General features: G+C 39.6%; 3 protein-coding genes across 4 annotated transcripts; all 3 read left to right on the top strand.

Annotated features, from left to right (window-relative positions):
- Positions 1–3982: 3982 nt before the first annotated feature.
- Positions 3983–12974, top strand: prkacbb (protein kinase, cAMP-dependent, catalytic, beta b). Of its 2 annotated transcripts, XM_029453101.1 has the most exons (11): positions 3983–4377; positions 7082–7090; positions 7737–7798; positions 7879–8007; positions 8270–8368; positions 8463–8545; positions 8713–8839; positions 8931–9026; positions 9789–9911; positions 10133–10297; positions 11476–12974. In XM_029453101.1, exons 1-11 carry the CDS (start codon positions 4332–4334, stop codon positions 11599–11601), a joined length of 1065 nt encoding a protein of 354 aa, XP_029308961.1. In that variant the 5' UTR covers positions 3983–4331; the 3' UTR covers positions 11602–12974. The 2 variants fall into 2 exon arrangements, with proteins under 2 accessions (XP_029308961.1, XP_029308962.1); XM_029453102.1 differs by lacking the exon at positions 7082–7090 and having other exon boundaries at positions 3984–4377.
- A 357-nt stretch (positions 12975–13331) lies between these two features.
- exosc4 (exosome component 4) lies at positions 13332–15695 on the top strand. Its single transcript, XM_029453103.1, has 3 exons — positions 13332–13808; positions 14828–15034; positions 15154–15695. Exons 1-3 carry the CDS (start codon positions 13578–13580, stop codon positions 15511–15513), a joined length of 798 nt encoding a protein of 265 aa, XP_029308963.1. The 5' UTR covers positions 13332–13577; the 3' UTR covers positions 15514–15695.
- A 367-nt stretch (positions 15696–16062) lies between these two features.
- gpaa1 (glycosylphosphatidylinositol anchor attachment 1) lies at positions 16063–20656 on the top strand. Its single transcript, XM_029452961.1, has 13 exons — positions 16063–16161; positions 16526–16640; positions 17000–17179; positions 17394–17505; positions 17601–17748; positions 17830–17931; positions 18043–18239; positions 18350–18546; positions 18638–18791; positions 18897–18968; positions 19051–19247; positions 19545–19715; positions 19810–20656. The coding sequence occupies exons 2-13, from the start codon at positions 16567–16569 to the stop codon at positions 20051–20053; spliced, it is 1848 nt and encodes a 615-aa protein (XP_029308821.1). The 5' UTR covers positions 16063–16161; positions 16526–16566; the 3' UTR covers positions 20054–20656.
- The last annotated feature ends 29 nt before the right edge of the window (positions 20657–20685 follow it).

The raw sequence follows: 20685 nt of genomic DNA on the forward strand, positions 1-20685 counted from the left end.
GAACCTCCCGTCCCACATGCTGATGATAATTAGACGCATAATATCTGCACAGGGCTGAGCAGTGAGTTCTGCCATTCCAACCACTCCAGTAACCTGCACTCTATATTACCCTCTGAACACACAAGCTTATCCCCTGGTTATCCAATCATTTCCAAACGTGCTGTTGGCTTTAACGACACTGGCCTGATGGGACATCTGAACCTGAAACTGCTAGCCAGTAAACACAACTACAGTGGTAGAAGTATTCAAAGTATATCAAAATGTACTCAAAGAATCAAAAGTGAAAGCACTTGCTAGGCAGAATGATCCCTTTCAGAGTGTTACATTATCATTTTTATTTTTATTATTGTAAAGCGACTTTGAGTTCTAGAAAAGCGCTATAGAAATTCAATTTATTATTATTATTATCATTTATTTCTGGATATTCATAATTACTTGTGCGATAACATGTAAGCAGTATTTAAATTTTGTAGCTGGTGGAGTGGGACATACTTTTATAATAATAATAATAATAATAATAATAATAATAATAATAATAATAATAATAATAATAATAATAATAATAATAATAGTAATGATGATAAGAATAAGAATAAGAATAAGAATAATAAGAATAATAAGAATAATAAGAATAATAATAATAAGAATAATAAGAATGATAATAAGAATATTGATAATAGTTGTGTTACTTGAAACCTGAGAATACAAAGTGTTTACAAGGGGGAAAATATATATATATATATACTATCTATATATATATATATATATAGATAGTATATATATATATACTATATATATATAGTATATATATATATATAGTATATATATATGTATATATATACTATATATATATAGTATATATATATATATATACTATATATATATATATATATAGTATATATATATATATATATATATATATATATATATATATATATATATATATATATTTAGAAAAAATACAGCTACAAAGTAATACATGAGAAAAATAAAGCGTAAAAAGTTTGATTAATTCATACATACAAACATACAAACACACTACATACGTATTACAAACATACATTACATATACATATACTAACCTCAAAAAATTACCCCAAATATATAAAGTGGTTTAAAAGAGAATCTCTATTTTGCATAATGCAAAACAGAAAAAGTGAAAGAAAAAAACGAAATAAATTGTTCCCTCTTGCACCAGCCAAGTTTCTGTCGCTAGTAGCAACTCCTATACCGGCACTGTAGCCATGGCAGTTACAGTTTAACCGAGGTTGTTACCCAGCAAGCATCTATTCTCTAGAAGTCTTTGCTGGAACATAATCTGCATGTGTTTTTATTACATCTGTCTGTAAACATTGTCCAGAATTTAAGATGTTAATTGAGTTTTTCTGTGATCAGACGACAGCTAACTAAGCTATCCCTTCCCTTATGGGGGTCATCCCTGTGATCCCAGTCGTCCCTAGCTCTATATCTTCATAACACACATATGACACACTCTACAACTGTTTTTATAGTGATTTAAAAGATTTACAAATATTTAAAAACATATTTATGTTAAGAGCGACGTCATCTCAAAGTGGTTCTGTTGCTCTTGTATCTTGCATGTGTATCTCTTGAAATAAACTACCATTGTAAGAGATTGGTAAGGGCTTACGCACAGTCCAAAATGCAAAAAAAAAAAGGGAGATGGATGTTTCAAATGCAGTTCGAATGGTAAAGATCAATTCAGCCAATGTGGAGATACCAATGTTTAAAGTCAAGAAACCTGTCTTGCCTGCAAATTGAAGAGTGTAGGTTTCAAGGAGTATATCAATAGGCTGTAAACTGTAGGTGGGTGATTTCAACATATTGACCCATGGAACTACACATTGAACAGGCAAACATACAGTCAGTGCTGAGAACATAACATTTGAAAAGTGTCCTGATGAATCATATTAAGAGGATATTGAGCTGGGGGACATAGGACCCTGGGAATATAGATACGCTCCCCCACTATGCTAACATTCGCAGAAACAACATTGTAAGTAACTGTGATGATGTTATGTAGCTATTTTACTCTTTTTACTTACTCTTGTGGACTCTGTACTCTATATGTTTACTTGATAAGCTACTTGGTTTCATTCTTGGAGAATGGTACATTCACTAATTATTAACAGTTATTCTACTTTTGTGAATCAAGGTTTCTTGTTACTGCACTACCACACATTCATTTTGACAATACCTTGGTCTAAGTCTTGTTTATTTTATCTCATCTTTTTCTGATGCGTAATAACTAATTGAATGTCTAGTGCTTTATCTATAGTCTCATTATTGCTTTCAAAAAAGGCTTCAGAAGCTGCCTTCAACCTTTATCGGGACTGCTTGCAGCATAGCTGTGATCCTACATGCATAATAAGGGAGGAAGTAGCAAACAATTTGAATTTTCAAGTAAAGCACTTTAAAATTGAACCTCATTACATAAGGTAGCCACTTTAACACAAAAAAGGTTGTAGCGCTGTACCTGTAATGTACAATTGTGGTTGCTTCAGTGATTTAATGCTGCCATTTAGAACAAATTATTACATCATGTTGCAAACGTATGACATTATGTCATTTTGACTGCATGCAGTTAAATGAGTTTGAATTTTGAGAAAGTTAACTGTAGCAAAAGGAGGAGATTGAGACTGTGCTTTATAAATAGAGTCCACCAAATGTCTGGATACATTTTGGTCATGTGCGCTAAGATTTTTGCATTTTACCTTGAAAATGAAAACATAATATATTGCGTTTATTGCATATATTGCATTTACTTATTTTATTTGATAAATTCTAAAAGTATTTTACATATAACAAACTCTGAAGATCTTCATTCGCTACTAGTTCTGCCTCATTTTTTGTCTTTGGCTAGTTTTAAACGTGTTCTATCTAAATGTTTCTCTGTCTAACCCTTTATGCTTGTCATATATAAATACATACACTTGAAATGTTTGATAACTTATTATGTTTTCTCAAGTTATTTATATAAGTGCAATTCTGAGGTATTTACTTTACTCAAGCATTATCGTGTGATCTTACTTTATACTTAATACAGGATATAATAAATCAACAAATAAATGATGATGTAGGCATTTATTATGGGCTAAGCTACACAGTAGCATATAAAGTATTTAAAATTAGCTTCACCTTTGGCAATTGCAACATTAAAGTGATGAACACATGAATCACTAATTATAATCCAATTATATAATATATATGATTCTGAAATGGGCCATTTTGCATTTGGAACTTAAATTAAATTATTACTTTATTAATTATTATTATTATTAAATTACATTTTGATGCTAATACTTTGATACAAGATTTTGAATGCAAGACCTTTACTTGCAACAGAGTATTTTTCAGTGGTGGAAGAAGCATTCAGTCCCACAGATATTACTTATGTACAAGTACATAAGTGTTATCAGCTAAATGTAGGCTACTTAAAGTATCTAAAGTAAAAGTAGAAATTACAACTGTTTTGTGTGTTACTCTTGTATTATTGTACTATTATTTTATTGTACGTACACAGCATGATGCATTATCTTTTTTTTTATTATAAAGTCCTCATATATAGTCTGAAAAATATTTAGTTACTAAAGCTCTCAAGTACCTAATATGTGCACAATACTTCAGTAAATATACTTAGTTACACCCCATCGCTGGTATTATTACAATGTGGTTATATTATTAATTGTACTTTAAAAATCTACATCCAACACTGCATAGACTACTGGCCACAGGTTATTGTAGTCTTATAAACACTCCTGAAGATGCAGTTGTATCCATTAACATCTGGATTAGTAACTAAATACAAACAAAGAAGACGCATTTCTGCGCGCCTAAATTATATTTAGCCTCAAATGTCATCCCATATCTTTGCATGCAATCATCATGCTCCAAAACGGCGGAAGCAAGACAAGTTTGGTATCTTGACACAGACATCTCTGGCCAACCCGACTCCTCTCAGCATACCGTGAATGCAGCTGAGTGTTGAGGGTAGGGGGGGGAGCAGCTGCAGCAGCTGAGTCCGAGACAGAAGTGACCGCTAGCTTCATGTCAGCCACAGACATTACTGAACTAGCACGAGCGGAAATCTTTCACAGGGAAGAAGGAGAGGGACAGACAGAGGGAGAGTGAGGGGGGTCGCTGGAAGGGATACTTGACTGTATTTCCTTACGTTTGAACCGACTAAACATTTATATCGGTTCGGGTTTGTACCTATTTTTTTTAGGGAGCTCGGGAATACCAGCTGTAGGAAGGTTAGCTAGCCACCGCCATCTCCTCTCAGTCGGAGCGACCGCCGTGTCTTCCACACCATGGGGAACGCTGCCACCGCCAAGAAGGGCAACGAGCTAGAGAGCGGTAAGTCCGAGCTCCTGTTTGCCCTAAACTGTGTTTTATGTTACATTTGACACTTATCAAACCTCCTCAAAGTATGTAACGTTAGCTATCCTGTTATAACACTCTCACAGTAACGTTAAAGCAAGGGAGGGCCGTCCGTCCGTTATCACCCGCACTGTTATCCCACCAGCGCTGCAAACACTCGCCCTTTTAGTTGTCGATAAATGACCATGCAGGGAATTGTTTGTGTGATTTTTGCACGTAGAATTAGTAAAAAAAAAAAAGGCCTAGCTAAGTTAGCTAGTAGCACGAAGACCCCGTGGATGTTGTGTTTTTTCTTGGCTGCAAGGGGGTGGGGAAGAAGGGGGAGCACTGACAGTGCTAACAGCCCATTATAGCCTGTTACAGAGCCGTGAAAGCAATGCTTATCGATAAATTCCCCTTATTGATTTCACGCGTTAAATGGCTGTTTGCATGCCAACTGGAGCACAAGAAGGATCAAGCTTGATGGTCAGCTAGCCTGCTAACTTTAGCTATGAGGGGGGATTAGCCCTCAGAAGGCCCCTGTCATTTCATTGCCTCTTGATGGTGGGAGCTGTTCAGGCCTGTACACATACACAGTTAGCCGTGGCGTGAATTGTTGCATAAATAAATACTTAAATAATGACTAAACGTCTCCAGGGTAGTGTCACCCCATCATCTCCTCCTTAACGTTTTTTTTAATAACTATAAGGATGGTGGTCTTACTGTATGTTTAACTGCAGCCTTGGTCAGCACAGCTAGCTGTGTCAGACAGAAACTGTGCACTGATGATGTTAAATCTGCAGCAATAAACCACAAACCCATGAGTTATTGTTATAAATAGCCAATACATTTCACTTGAAGGCAGTGTGGGACTGTTTCTGCCTCGGTCTTCTGTGCCATATTTTATTCTTGGCTACATAAACAAACCTTTCCCTCTGTACAGAACTCTGACCAAATATGGTGAAGAAATGACAAATGCCCTCTTTCCATTCATAAAACTGGGACCTACTAGTGTCTTCCCAGCATATGCACGCACACGCAGTCAAAAACACTTGGATTGTGTTTATTTAGAGCCCCTTCTCTAATCTTGCTGTGGTAGAGGTCCATCAAGGCTCACTTCTCACATTCAGCTCGTCATTGACTGGAGCAGATTGTCATCAGACCTTCGTCAGAGGATAAGGGGTATTACAAGCTTTGAGAGGTTTGACGTAACTAGGCCTACGCCAGTGTTACTTTGTGCTGATATACTTTGATGTGTGCAGCTGGCCATCATTTACCCTCCTGTGTGATAAATCACAAATGCTTCCCTATACCTGGCTGTAAACATAAAAGCTGTGGGTGTGTATTGTTTTTTGCAGAATTGATTGCATGAAATCAGTCACTTACGCACTGAAATTGTCAACTACTTTCATTAATTTTTATAATCTTAAAAACATGCAGAGGACTGTCTGTGTTCAGTTACACGCTGAGTTTGTTTAAAGTAGCGTCACTTTATGATGCAGTGAAATACCTTCCTCTGAGATTTATTGAACTGTTGAGAAAGACCAGGCAGGCACGGTCAACAGTGCCAACCAGAGCCACTCAGAGATGATCAGATCAGCAATAGTTCCCATACTGCCAAGCATTTCTTTTGAGTGTAACTATGATCCCTGGATCCTGCACTTGGGCTAACTGTTAAACCTGTTTAAGCTGACCCTGAGCTGCAGATTTGACTAGCATGTACTCGCTCTGACAAGACGACCCGGGTACCTACAGAGCTGTATATATACACCAGGGTACCTGTGTTTACTGTATATAGCTGCCATTAGCAGTTTGGAACAGCGCCAAGGCAGTCACACTTGCACAGGGAGATTAAACAGCTGCTGTCATGACACCTATTTTATTTCACTGTGCCCATTGTATTGTGTTTCACTCTGTTGTGTAACAGAACAGGCCGACATAGCTGAGCCATGTTATGCTTGTCTGGATTTTAGCATTGCTGTCGGTTGGTTGGACGTCAACATCTTTTTCTTCTTTCTTTTTTTTCAACCTACCAGGGTGCCAAGGACATCATTATCTTGAGTTCTGGAAAATAGTGATAGGCATTCTGACGTTTCATAGACAAGCGAATAATCAATACGATTAGAGTCAGGTTAATCAATAACGAAAATGATTTGAAGCAGCAGATCCTAACAATCGAGAAGTTGAAACTAGGAAATGTTTGGCGTTTTTGCTTGAAAAATCAAAATAGTTACTTTTCTGTCGACTAGTTATTGTTTTAGCCTTATTTTTGTCAAAGCAGTCTTTAACATTTCAAAGCTATTATCGGGAGAGAAGTCGTCAGATTCAGGCGAGGAATAAATCCCGTCATTATAAGATTCAGAGAAGTTTAAATCTAGGTTTGTGAATGTTTTGTTCTCTAGTATACAGTGTTATCATGTCAATCCGACCTAATATGCATGACTGAATTTCTGCTACATGGCATTTTGGTACACCTGTTCTTGAAATACCACAGGAGACTGTCAGTCTGTGTTTAAATTCCTCAGATGAATGTCAACTCTGTTTTCATTCCTATCGCTTTTACTCACTACATATGCTTCATGTTTGTTGATGTGTTATACTTGTTTTTATGTACATGAACTCTATCTTTCTCTCTGTCTTCTCTTCCGTATCATCCCATCCATGTGGGTGATTGTTCCTGCAAAACCTTGGTGATCAATAGAGACTTTTGGTATGCTCATTCCTCCAAAAGATGACCAGAATGGCAGAATGACATTGGTCTCATTTTGACTACTTGCTAGTTGTGCTTGCTTTAATTGTGTGCTTTAATAATAAGTCAGTGTTTTTGTTATCCACATTCTCTCAATCTGGATTTTCCATACATTGGTTTGTCTTTGCTTACCATTTCTTATGCTGTGTTTAATAGCCTTTTCCCAAACTGTATTAAGTGATGCACAAGATGCTCAGAAAAACTTCCCCTGTAAGTGTTGTGTTTCCCCCCCTCCCTTTATTTTTGAATAAGGCTACTAAATAACAGAAACAACTATACTGAGCGTCTTGGCATGCATCACTAGTCTGCCTGTCTTGGATGTCGTTGTTTTGTGTTTGTGTTTTGTCTTATCTTTAGAGCAAAGTGTTTGTAGTGTTCCATCAAATGTATATCCAGATGAGAGTTGACTTTGCCCATGTTCTTCTCCATTGACTTACAGTTTGATTTACATTGTCCACATATGTCTTCCTTCTATTACAATAGCATTTGGTCTTTTTGCCAGTTTATTCTAAAAACCCAAATGTGTTTTGATACCAATAATCCTCTGTGTTTCACCAGATAAGAGCTTCATGCTAACTCTATCTCTCTGTGCACTTTTATTTTGTAGTAAAAGAGTTTCTAGCCAAAGCCAAAGAAGATTTCTTACGGAAATGGGAATGCCCACCACAGGTAAGAATGGTGAAAACTTTAATTTGATATGTTTGGTAGCTGCGGCCATGTAAGAGGCTAACACGCTGTTGTTTCCACAGAGCACAACGTGCCTAGATGACTTTGAAAGATTAAAGACTCTGGGTACTGGCTCATTTGGAAGAGTCATGCTGGTGAAACACATCGGAACAGAGCAATACTTTGCCATGAAAATACTGGACAAGCAGAAGGTCAGTGGACGCATGTGTCGAGCCTCATGGAACATTTCCAAATAGATAATAGTGTTGACACATGCGACAACGCTTAATACACATTCCGTCTTATCTCCCTAAAGTTACATGAAAACTTGTTCTTGTTGGTTACTAGGGGACACAAGTAAGATACATATCGAACTAAAAACTGAATTTCCTCTCAGTGCCTGCTATCTCTGTTGCTAGTGTAAGTCAGATTTGCCCGATAAGTTCATCTTATCTCTTCTGTTTTTTTTGTCAGGTGGTGAAACTCAAGCAAATAGAACACACGCTAAACGAGAAGAGGATATTACAGGCTGTGAGCTTCCCCTTTCTCGTCAGACTTGAGTATGCGTTTAAGGTAAAGTGCGATTTTTATTTATTTTATTTTATTTATTTAGTAACTGAAATTTTTCTGTTCAGTTTTAGAGAAAGTTTCTTTTTACTTTTCTTAGGACAACTCCAATTTGTACATGGTGATGGAGTATGTTCCAGGAGGAGAGATGTTCTCACACCTAAGACGGATTGGAAGGTTCAGGTGAGTTTTATTCTGTACTTGTCATCAACTAACTACATATAAGTACACAGAGTCTCACTATTGATTTCATCTTTTTATGTTCTGCTGCGTGTCGTAACATACATTGATTAGTTGTTGAGATTGCTACCAAGAAGTGACCACGCTTCTTTCCTCTTCCTCCTCTACAGTGAACCACATGCACGGTTTTATGCCGCCCAGATAGTGCTGACATTTGAGTACCTCCATTCACTAGATCTCATATACAGAGATCTTAAACCTGAGAACCTTCTCATTGACCACCACGGCTACATCCAGGTGAGCTAGAACAACAACTAATGAATACGTAACGCTGCTCTGTCTTATAAGTCGACACACTACCCATGTATTGTATATGTGCTCCTTAAAGGTGACAGACTTTGGATTTGCCAAGCGGGTAAAAGGCAGGACCTGGACGTTGTGTGGGACACCAGAGTACCTGGCGCCAGAAATCATTCTCAGCAAAGTATGAATGGTTGTATCAGACATTTTCAATGCACAAATGTTCACTTTTCTTTCTCTGTACTCAAAACAAAGACTCCACCTTTTTCAACATATTGCATTTTTGAGAACAGGTTTGTTGTTTGGTGGTGTAATTGTTTTCCCAGATGAGGTTTAGTAATGTTGAGATTTTCTGGCACAGCTACAAAGGAGTTTTAAAGCAGAAGAGATTTCACACTAATTCAAGTGTCTTATTAAAAGTCGGGCTTTTCTCCAGACTTGCTTATATGCCTTCTGAACAATCATACAGGACAAAATCAAAAGCGACACCAATTTTCTCTGCACTGTCAGACAACCGTCAATATAATGCAGCAAAATGACACATTGTGTCAGGGTTACAAATCCCACATTTTACCGACTGGAAAGACTCACTGCACACTATTTCAACAGCCCTCTCTACTGGCAAATAAAACCTACAGCTGGATCGTAGAAAGAAATAGAAAAACACTCGCCAAAGCAAATGAGTCAGGTTGAGAAAAAGTAAATTAGAACAGACCAATGTACCCTACATATATTATACCACATACCATGGAAGGGTGGATATTTCCTTCTAGTGCAGGGGTCGTATTAAGACATTTAGGTAGAAATGTCACTTGCAAGTTTGTGTTTTTTATACTGTACATCATAGTAAACTGGCTTTAGCCAGTTGGGAGTGCATTTGGAAGCTCAACTATAAAAGATGTCTTAACAATGAAGTTACAGCGGTATCTGTCCCGACTCTTTACAGGGCTACAACAAAGCCGTGGACTGGTGGGCCCTCGGAGTGCTCATCTATGAAATGGCAGCTGGCTACCCTCCATTCTTTGCCGATCAGCCTATTCAGATCTATGAGAAGATCGTGTCTGGAAAGGTAAGCCGGTGTTTTGGTTTTGTATATTTCTAAATGAAGCCCTTTCATTTGGATTGTGCCTCCTGAAAACTGATCAATGAGACCAATCTGTCGGTCACCGCTCACGGCCGATAAGCTGACAACGGTCCAGTTTCGACCGATGGATGGTCGATCGGTGCATCTCTTAACTTCTACTGGTAGAAAGAAATTATTTAAAAAAAAGTATTTCTTCTTCTTTCTAGGTACGATTCCCGTCCCACTTCAGCTCCGACTTGAAGGACCTGTTGAGAAACCTGCTGCAGGTGGATCTCACCAAACGTTACGGCAACCTGAAGAACGGAGTCAACGACATCAAGGGCCACAAGTGGTTTGCCACAACAGACTGGATCGCAATCTACGAGCGAAAGGCAAGAAACCTTAGTAGTGAGACCAAACACTGTTACCCCTACAAAAAAAACAAGTTAATTAAATATTGATTTGTAGATATAGATTTTTCCCAGCTATAATGCTCCAACAGTTTTATTTTATACTATTTTGTTTCTGTAAAGTTATCCGAGGACGTTTCGACCATCGAGTGTTTTTGTTTTTTTCCACTTGGAAACGACCCAGCTCCGCTGCTGGCTGTGAGCTTCATGGCATTTTGCAGGATGACAATCATAATGGAGTTCTTCGATTAATCAAAGTAGATATTTAGCTCAGGCTTGAATCACATTGATCTGTGGATTCTGTTTAACCATATCATTTTACAATCACCTTCTTTATAAACTACATTGGCTGACGATTGAAGTTTTCCCCCTGATGTAGTGTTGCCCCCATGCTTTACAGAAGGTACTGTGCAACATTTAGCAAAAAATCTCTCCATGAAATGACATTTAAGGGTTAATGATGGCACACTTGGAGTTAATCCTAGTTTCAAAAACATTGTTCTGTATCCAGGTGGCTTGGCCTGCACACAAACACATCCCTGTATGTTTTGAATCCCATCTAAAGCCATATCTCTCTGTATCTTTCCACCTTCATTGTCTTTTCTCTGACACCCATGTTTAGTAAATACAGAGTTGAGGGAGGTGGACTGACACCTTTGCAGGAGCAGTAATGGATACTTTTGAATCCTCTTTTAATGGTCGCACACATGTACACAGCGTGCATAGTAACATTTAGACATGCATTTAACCCATCCTAGTATTAGGAGCAGTGGATAGCTACTATACAGCGCCCGGGGGTCTGGCGCCTTGCTCAAGGGCACGTCGACAGTGCCCAGGAGGCAAACTGGTAGCTCTCAAAGTACCAGCGCACACTCCATACTGACTGAGCTACTACTTCTACTAACATAGCCCCCAATCCTGGCGGCTGTATGGTGCGGGGGACATAGTCTCACACAAAGCATCTCACAAGAGCTTTGTTTAAGGACTCCTTTAAGCTTCGATTCAGTGTATTTTAACATGGTGCATTCAGCTTGACACCCTAAGGTAACTTGCTGTAAGGTAAGTTTCTTCATTTCTTTTGACAATTTCTCTGTCGGACAGTCTGTCTCCTTCCTCTGTTCCTGGCTCTTAAAATATGTATTACTCTTGTTCTTGTTCAGGTGGAAGCTCCATTCATACCAAAGTGCAGAGGCCCCGGGGACACCAGCAACTTCGACGACTACGAGGAGGAGGAAGTCCGCGTTTCTTTAACGGAAAAATGCGGAAAGGAGTTTGCAGAGTTTTAGGAGTGCGATAACATGGATATATCAGGGAAATAAGGGGATCTTTGCACTCTTCTAAAGACTTGGGATGGAGCAGAGACCATCATTTTTTCAGATCTACTACATAGTCCCGTCATTCCATAAGGCTGAATGAGGTCGCCATGATCCTTGGGTGCCGATAACCTCTCACTGTCACGTACACCTGCGCATTAAAGCAGACTCACCACCTTTTTCTTTTACTTTTCTTTTGTACCTACCCACTGTTTTTTTGTTTGTTTTTTACTTTGAAGCAGTTAGTCTTGGATGTCGTTATCCCCTTTTAAAATGTGATATTTTTCAATTTATGAGGAAAAACTGAGACAATGGCCAATAATACACAGTTTGACACACACTTGGGTTGTAGGCTATTCCATCTAGTCGTTAGCGGTATATATTTTATGGTCTGTTACAAGTCCACATCACATTGGCTATTGTAAGATTCTGGCCAGCTCTCAGAGGTAGCATTCATCCTATGTGCATATCCGTCAGTTTTGTAAGACATTTGAACACATTAAGTGTTGAAAGCATGACCAAATAGAAAACATTGGGTGACACAAGAAGAGAGGTCCGTTCCTTTCTTTGCTTTTTGCCTAGAGAGCCAAATCCCCCCCCCCCACACAAAAGTCTCCAGTCACTGTCTTCTTGGTATTCTGACCCAGGCACAGCAAGCCATCGCAAAACATGAGAAACCTTGTTACATTAGTCGACTGCAAATTTTTGTTTGTCTGATCCTCTTGGATCTGTTAATTACATGTAAAATTTGTCATTTGGTATCTAACTATTATTTTGTCGCTGTGTCTAACATTATTAGTCATATTGTCCCTAGATTTCAGGTCTGCTTATAAAGACCCTTTGTTATGAGTCTGTGGAACAGTGTGACTTCAGTAAACGGAAAAGAGTGAAATAAAAATCTTTTCAGGTTTTTATTGAGTGTAATGTTGAGTTGAGAAGGTCGGTGTGAACAGTGTTGGGGCTTTGTGCCTCGACATTATCAGTGAAACCTAAAAAAAAGTATAGAATTTGTAAAGTATTGAATCAAAGATGTTTTAAAATCTTAAGAAACAGGAACGCAAAACTGCATATTTACCATATTCTCCCTGTTACCACCCCCTACATATTTCTTTGTTTCATTCTTATCAAAGAATGTAGATTTGCAACTTATAGGTATGCATATTTGAAGGCTTGATTTCAAGGTACAGTTTTCCTCACAATACACTGGCTAAAATAAAGACTGCTCCTTTGTATCACATGTAACCCTGTTATTGTTAAACTCATTACATCATACGTATATACATTGTTTCATATATGTTTTTATTTATACACATTAGAGATGCTAATAAATTTTATTTTTAAAAGTGTTGCTGTTGTGTTAATCTCCATGCATTGTGAGACTGACTGTAGCACCATTCTGACTCACACACTTAGTAATTGTATCCCTAGGTCTGAATTGAACCACATAGTAGTCCAGAGTAGTTGGTAAATGTAACAAGGACACATGGTTTACATTTTCTTTGTTGCAGGGTAGTGGATCTTAATGTGTGGTCCAGGGATTTCCAGGGGTCCCCAGAAAAAACAAGCATTTACATTTGAGACAATTACCAACTTTTCAATTACACAATTCACAATAAAGTCACATCACAGTGCATATATCCATCACATGAGGAGGAAACATCCCGACAAAGCAAAACGTTATTGTTATTACAGCTGTACGTTTGTCCCATTTGGATATATCCAGTGGTCCTTGAGCAGGTCACTTGAGAAGTTTAGTGTAAGCAGCAGTGTAATAATAATAGTGTGTAAAAATGCAAAAATAGTATAGATAAGAACATTAGTTGAAATGTATATCAAAATATGTATTATACTGAATGATAAAACTGCATTCATAATCACAGACTGCATATATAACAATCACAACTTTTTGGGCCTTTTGTTTTGCCGTAGTCTTTCCAGTGAGTTGGTCTATGGGTAATGTAGTACAGCGGCAGACACGTGGGGCGTTGCGTTTCGAAGTTTGCGGAAACATGGCGGGTCTGGAGCTGCTGTCGGACCAGGGTTACCGTTTAGATGGAAGAAAAGCCTCTGAGCTGCGGAAGGTTCAGGCCCGGATGGGTGTGTTCGCTCAGGCGGACGGTTCGGCGTATTTAGAGCAGGGAAACACTAAAGCTCTGGCTGTGGTTTACGGTCCACATGAAGTAAGTAGCAATGGATGGACTGGTGGGTTAGGGTTAGCCAACATTAACAGCAAGCATTTATAATAGCGGTAAAGCAAGACAGTCTTCATCCGCCAGAATTGGGTTAATATACTGTAACGTTACATGTGTTAGAAGAAGCAAGTTTGTTATTAGCACGTGTCCAAAAGAAAATTAAATTTCAAGCATTTTATTGTTGTTGTCTTGGACAGTATGTTTTCAACATGAACACTTCATCATAACTTACCAAAGCCCAAATAATGCCTGTCTGACTGCTTCATTTATCTTACCACCAGCCCAATGTATAATACTGAATAATGTATATACATGATATCCAGGGCTGGACGATATGATTAAAGTTAAAATCACAAGTTTAATAAAAACAGGCACTCCCTGGCCACTTTACATCTACATAGTCTCGCTCTGCAAAGTTTATAAAAGTTTATAAAAACTTTCCGAGAGGTGTTAATTCAACAATGTTTTTTGTTTTTTTTATCAATGAGGTAGTTAGTGTTGGTGTAAAACTGGACTACATTGAAATGTTCAAATATGATTAAAATCAATCAATATTAATTAATCCAGTTCAACACCACTGCAAATTACAACCTTGAATTAAAAAAATCAAATACAAATACAAAATAAGTTATAAGTCTGACTGTCATCTTGAATATTATTATCTTTGTTGAGGTAGAATTTATGACTGAACAGTTTTGGATTGCATTTTACAGGTGTAGCTAATAATGTAGCCTCCGAGTGTATATCACTATATGGTGTAGGAAAAATGTTAAATGCTCACATTGATATTTAATCCAATGTACTTTGTTCCAGTTTGTAATTTGAATTTGCTTTAAATCTTTTTTTTGTGGGCAACAGATTTTTTATTTTATTCTAACATGATATAAACTACGATTCGCATAAAGCTGATAATTGAAAAAAATATTGAATTAACAACCAGTTCATAAAGTCTTGTTTGATACGTTGAAAGGGGAGGCAAGAAGAAATTATGTGTTTGTCACCCATAGGTACGAGGTTTACGCAGCCGGATTCGTCATGATCGAGCTGTTATCAACTGTCAGTACAGCATGGCCACCTTCAGCACAGCGGAGAGGAAGAGGAGACCACACGGGGACCGCAAGTCCACTGAGATGAGCCTCCATCTCAAGCAGACTTTTGAAGCTGCTGTGATGACCCAGCTCTACCCACGCTCTCAAATAGACATCTATGTCAAGGTTAATGTTAAACAATGAAGGTGGATTTGATGTGTTGGGATCACTATCTTGGAGAAAAATACTGAAAGCAGAAATTTATGTTTTTGTACTGAAACCTGAAAACTTTACTTTCCAAACAGATTCTGCAGTCAGACGGCGGTAACTACAGCGTGTGTGTGAATGCTGCCACTCTGGCGGTGATTGACGCCGGCATCCCCATGAGGGACTACGTGTGTGCCTGCACCGTCGGGTTTGTGGATGAGACGCCCCTCACTGACCTTTGCCATGCAGAGGAAAGTGGAGGAGTGAGCTCTCTGGCCTTAGCGCTGCTGCCACGGGGTGGACAGATCGCCCTGCTGCAGATGGACGCCAGACTACATCAGGATCACTTAGAGTCTCTGATCGAAGCCGCCATGACAGCTTGTAAAGGTGTTAGCAAGGTGCTGGATGAGGTTGTGCGACAACATCTCCAAGAAGTTTCTGTGCTCTCCGGAGAGTGATGCTGGAAGGAGGGGTCAACATCTAGACTGGTTTTAGTTGCAATCTGGAAAGTGTTATTGGACTGAATGGAGAGGTGTGATGGGAGGATCTTGGAGTGAATGTTTTTTTATGTATTCATGACAGTTATACTTTTGTACAGTATATGTGTGGTGACGCTATCAATAAATATGTTAACCCTGGATCATTTGTGTGTTACTTGTTCATTTGTGAGTGGTTGCAACCGTAGTGAACTTTTCACGTTTGAATTTAGTTTTGATAAAGTATTTAAAGGTATAATCCTTAACCTTAAATCAAACATAACAGTAGGTGCCATGGAAAAAAAAACCTACAACTATAACAAAATATATGGAGTTAATAATTAAGAGGCTGCATATGCATTGATAAGTTATAAAACAGATACATACATAACTTGTACAACTAAGTTTGAAAATGCTGAGTTGACATGTAACTGGTATGTATCCAAAACACATTATAGTTTGTTATTTAAAAATATATATTTCTATTTCAGTCCCTATTTCTTTACCGGAAGTCAGTCCGCTGCAGTAATGTTTCCGCAGGAACAAGGAAATTGAAAACATTTAGCAGCGGTTGCTGTGAACAAGCCCCACCTCTGCAGGTGGATGTGACCGGTTGTACACTGGAAATAGGTAATAATTCATACATATTATGATGAGATATTAAAGTTTTTTTTTACCACGTAGCTTTGAATAATAATAACCATCGTAGAGGACAACAGTTTAAAACATTTTACCATCTCGCGAAACCTGCAGCCTAGCTAGCAGCAAGCTAACCACAGCTGTCAATTGATGCTATGACAATGAGTGGAAGGAAATGTATTTCTCAGCTCGAGCTGTATGTAAATATGTTGCATGTGAATATTGGGTCGACAGATATTAATAAAACTTATGACATCCAATTTTTCGGTTGTCTGCCTTGACAAAATTGATTTGTCATCAAGTATTTCAAGTGTGTAGTTGATATGTAGCGTTACAGTGCGTGTGTTGCCTTCAGGATCCAGTGTCTCCAGATTTTACGTTACAACGGACAACAACATGGGACTGCTGTCTGACCCAAACAGGAGACGGGCTTTGATTAGCCTGCTCACCCGCCTCAATGCCCCAATCTGGTGAGTCTTTAGTTACTGAAAGATGAACGTGTCTAAATGAAATCTCAAATGCACCTGTCAAAAGCAATGAAAATGTACTTCATTACAATACTCAATGTGCAAATAAACTGAAGACAAACTGCTTCAATTGCTCTTTTTGTTGATGTAATTGATTTATTATCCAGGTCATTGTCATTATTTTTCTTGTACAACAGCTGGGGCTGTGGGTGGGTTTCTGTGTATTTGCAATGTATGTTATGCTGTTTTTTTTTCTGGGTTGGTTTTATGATGTTGTATTCGTGTCTATAGGACCCTACTCGAAAATGAAATGCTACATCTTACTTATATAATTTCTGTTTTTTTAATTCCATCCATCTTAGTGTGGTCTGCTACATGGCGGGTGTGGCCTGGTTCATGGGGTTAGCATTTGAGCCGTTCACTCTACGGACATACATGTCAGAGAATGCCATGGGGTCTACCATGGTGGAGGAGCGCTTTCCAGCGGGGGAGAGGGCACTGGCTACGGGCAGAGAGTTTTCAGCTCATAAGAAGAAAGCAGGGTAAGAAACGCAAAGCTGGAAAACACAAAAAAAAGGCTTACGTTATGAGACTGATTTGGATATGATGACTGGTTTTCAAGAGCACTGATGAATCCTATTGCAATATCAGTCAACAATAAACACAATTAGATATTTCTTCCAAATCAATAAAGTCCAGTTGTGCCGTCACACTATCTACACAGTAGTACTCTGAACATGTGGGTCTTCTCTGCAGTGGGATGCCGGTGGACTGGCTGGTGAAGACCATGCAGTCTCAAGGGCTGGAGGTGTTTACCCAGAGGTTCTCTCGCACGCTGCCCTTCCCTGATGAAAACAAAGAAAGATATGTAAGTTTGTGATTGAAGTATAAAAGATACATTTCTGCCGTCATTTATTTCTATGCATATACCATGGTTCTTCTTTATCTCACGCTTCCTCTCAGATGGTAAAAGGCACAAATGTATATGGGATCCTTCGGGCCCCGAGAGCTCCGCGGACTGAAGCCTTGGTGCTGAGTGCCTCCTGCATCCCGGGCGATAACAACAACCAGGCAGTGGGGCTGCTGCTTGGCTTGGCACAGTACTTCCGAAGTGAGTACAGAACCCACGGCCCTCTCCACTATTTAAATGACATTCATTTCCTGGTATAATAACTGCCGTGTTCCTCAATAGATCAGGTTTACTGGGCCAAGGACATCATCTTTCTCGTGAATGAACATGATCTGATTGGTATGCAGGCCTGGCTGGAGGGCTACCACCACACCAACACTACAGGTAATCACCAACTTTCACCCAGTTACAAAACACACCAAATAGGCCTGTCACAATAACTACTTTGTTGTCTACTACCTCAGTTGACGTTTTCTTCTGTTATGGTGCATCCAGGTATGGACTGGTCTCCACTTCAAGGCCGCGGTGGTTCGATCCAGGCCGCTCTGTCCCTGGAGCTCAGCAGTGATGTCATCACCAGTTTGGACCTGGTACTGGAAGGCCTCAACGGCCAGCTCCCCAACCTGGATTTAGCCAACCTCTTCTATGCCTTCTGTCAGAAGATCGGAGTCCTTTGCACCACCCAGGGCAAGGTGAAGGCTTGTGATGAGATGCAGTAGAAACATTTTCTGTGTCTGGTGAGCAGAATGGTTCGATAACCCAGGGTTTTATTGTGCTTTCCTCCCTGTGGATGTTTCTACAGCTGCAGAGGAATGACTGGGACAGTGTGTCCGGCTACAGCCACGCAGTTCAGACCATGATGCTCATGGTGATGAAGCAGGCCAGTGGGCGACCCTGGGGGGATCACGGCCTTTTCCTGCGATACCACATCGAGGCTGCCACCATCAAGGGCATCAACAGTTTCCGTCAGTACAAGACTGACATCACCACCATTGGCAGGTCAGAACAAAGTGTTTGTATTGCAGTTTGTATGTAGAACTCACCTTCATGAGCTGCGACTTAATTACTTGTTTTGTTTCTTTATCGATAGGCTCATGGAAGGAATGTATCGTAAGCTGAATAACCTACTCGAGCGCCTTCACCAGTCCTACTTCTTCTACCTCATGCCGTCCCTCTCTCACTTTGTCTCCATTGGTTACTACATGCCAGCCTTCGGCCTCCTCGCCGTCATCCTGCTGCTTCGTGTATCCTTTCACAATTATTTCACTCTGTTTAATTTTATCTAAAAGAATCCGACGGTGCTATTAACATGCGATTGATTGTCAGATTTGCCCTTGACTATGATACAGGCCTTGGATCTGTGGGTTCAACTTGCGTCTCCTCCACCAAGAACAGAAGATGGCTTCGTTGACCCTGAGCAGGTTAGACACGCATTACACCAAACGGGTCTGAAATAACACTTCCTTATCTTGACTCTATTAAATCAAATCTGCTTCCTCTCAGATGTCCAGTCCAGGAGTGCTGTCAGTGCTGACTCCTCTGGTGATCAGCCATCTGACTGGAGTGGCTCTGTATACCCTGCCGATCCGTTTTCAGGAGATGGCTGTGGAACACTTCCCGGTTTCTGAGACCGAGGCTGTGGTCCTGACGGCTATTGCTGTTTACACAGCAGGCCTGGCTTTGCCTCATAACACTCACAGGTAGCTACTTACACCTGCCACACATTTCTTTCTTTTAATGTACCTTTTTAATGCTGCATTGTATGAGTCTAAAAGACAGAGGACATGTGATCCAATAGAGTGTAATATACCATTTTTCCACAGGTTTATAAAAGGTGATAACTCCAGGCTTTAAAAAGTATTCCTGAACATCATGTCACAAGCTGCAAATAACCATAAAGTTAGCCGAGACCAAAATGACCAAAACGAGTTGAGGCGGTTTTGTTTGAAACTTGTACAATTCTCCGAGCGCTGTGATGCAGATTCTGTTTGTTGTAGGCTCCTGTCAGGTGGGGGGACGGAGCAGGGCTGGAAGGTGCTGAAGATGGTGGCTGTGCTGTACCTGGCTGTGCTGCTGGGTTGCACCGCCCTCATCAACTTCTCCCTGGGCTTCATCCTGGCTCTCACCCTGGTGCCTGTGGCTGCTTTCGTCACACCCCACGCACCAAAGTAATACACCTGCACAGACACTTTGTCGCTCTGTGCTGCCTGATGTTTGTCCAATTGAAGTAAAACCCTTTCTCTCCTCCCCTTCTCCCCTTAGGGCTCTGTCAGCCTTCGTCCTGGTCATCCTCAGCCCAGCCTGCACGCTCCTCTTTTCTGTCTTCTTCTTCCAAGAGCTGCAGGAAATGCCCATCAGCTTCCTCGATGGGTGGATGCTTTACCTGTCAGTCATCTCGCAGGGCATCCTGGACCACTGCCTGTACGGCTCTCTGGTTTACCCGCTCATAGCCCTGCTGGTCTATCCTTGCTGGCTGCTTTTCTGGAACATCCTCTTCTGGAAGTAAATGCCAAGTCATACAGGACTACTGAAGGCTTTTATGGGGAGAAAACAACCCTCTGAGGTTTGTGTTCACCGGGGGAAATGTGAATGACAGTTACATCCACTGGAGAGATTGGGAAAGAAGAGGATTGTGTATAGTTGACTTTGAAAGAATGCATCGACTCCCTTTTGTTTGTTCTTTCACTCTTAAAAACAGTTGAAAAAGCTGACTTTCTTTATAAAACTAAGCAGAAGAGACTGTTTCGTACTGAACATCTTACATAATCAAGTGGAAGAAGGGACGATCTTTTCACAAGTAGCTATAAATGTCATGGTTTAAATGCTTTCGGTAAAATAATTTGTTTTATGGATTTCTTTATTTGTGATACACTAAGAAAATTACATCGTTTTCTCATTTAGCTCTTTGTCAGGCAGGACGGTAATAGATCAAAGACAACAGTACCAACATGTCAAAGAACAGGAGACGGATGTTGCAATGGATGAAACTACCTGGTTGAGCAAGCCGTCACTGCAGCAGCTTATATTTTTATATTTGTTTTGACAACTTTTTTTGAAAACATGTTTATGTCATATTTATAAATGCCAAATTAAAAGACTGACAAAGTGACCTATGTTTCAAGCATAATACCGTTTTTA

Source organism: Cottoperca gobio, chromosome 17, assembly GCF_900634415.1.
Source record: "Cottoperca gobio chromosome 17, fCotGob3.1, whole genome shotgun sequence".
Taxonomy (NCBI): Eukaryota; Metazoa; Chordata; class Actinopteri; order Perciformes; family Bovichtidae; genus Cottoperca; species Cottoperca gobio.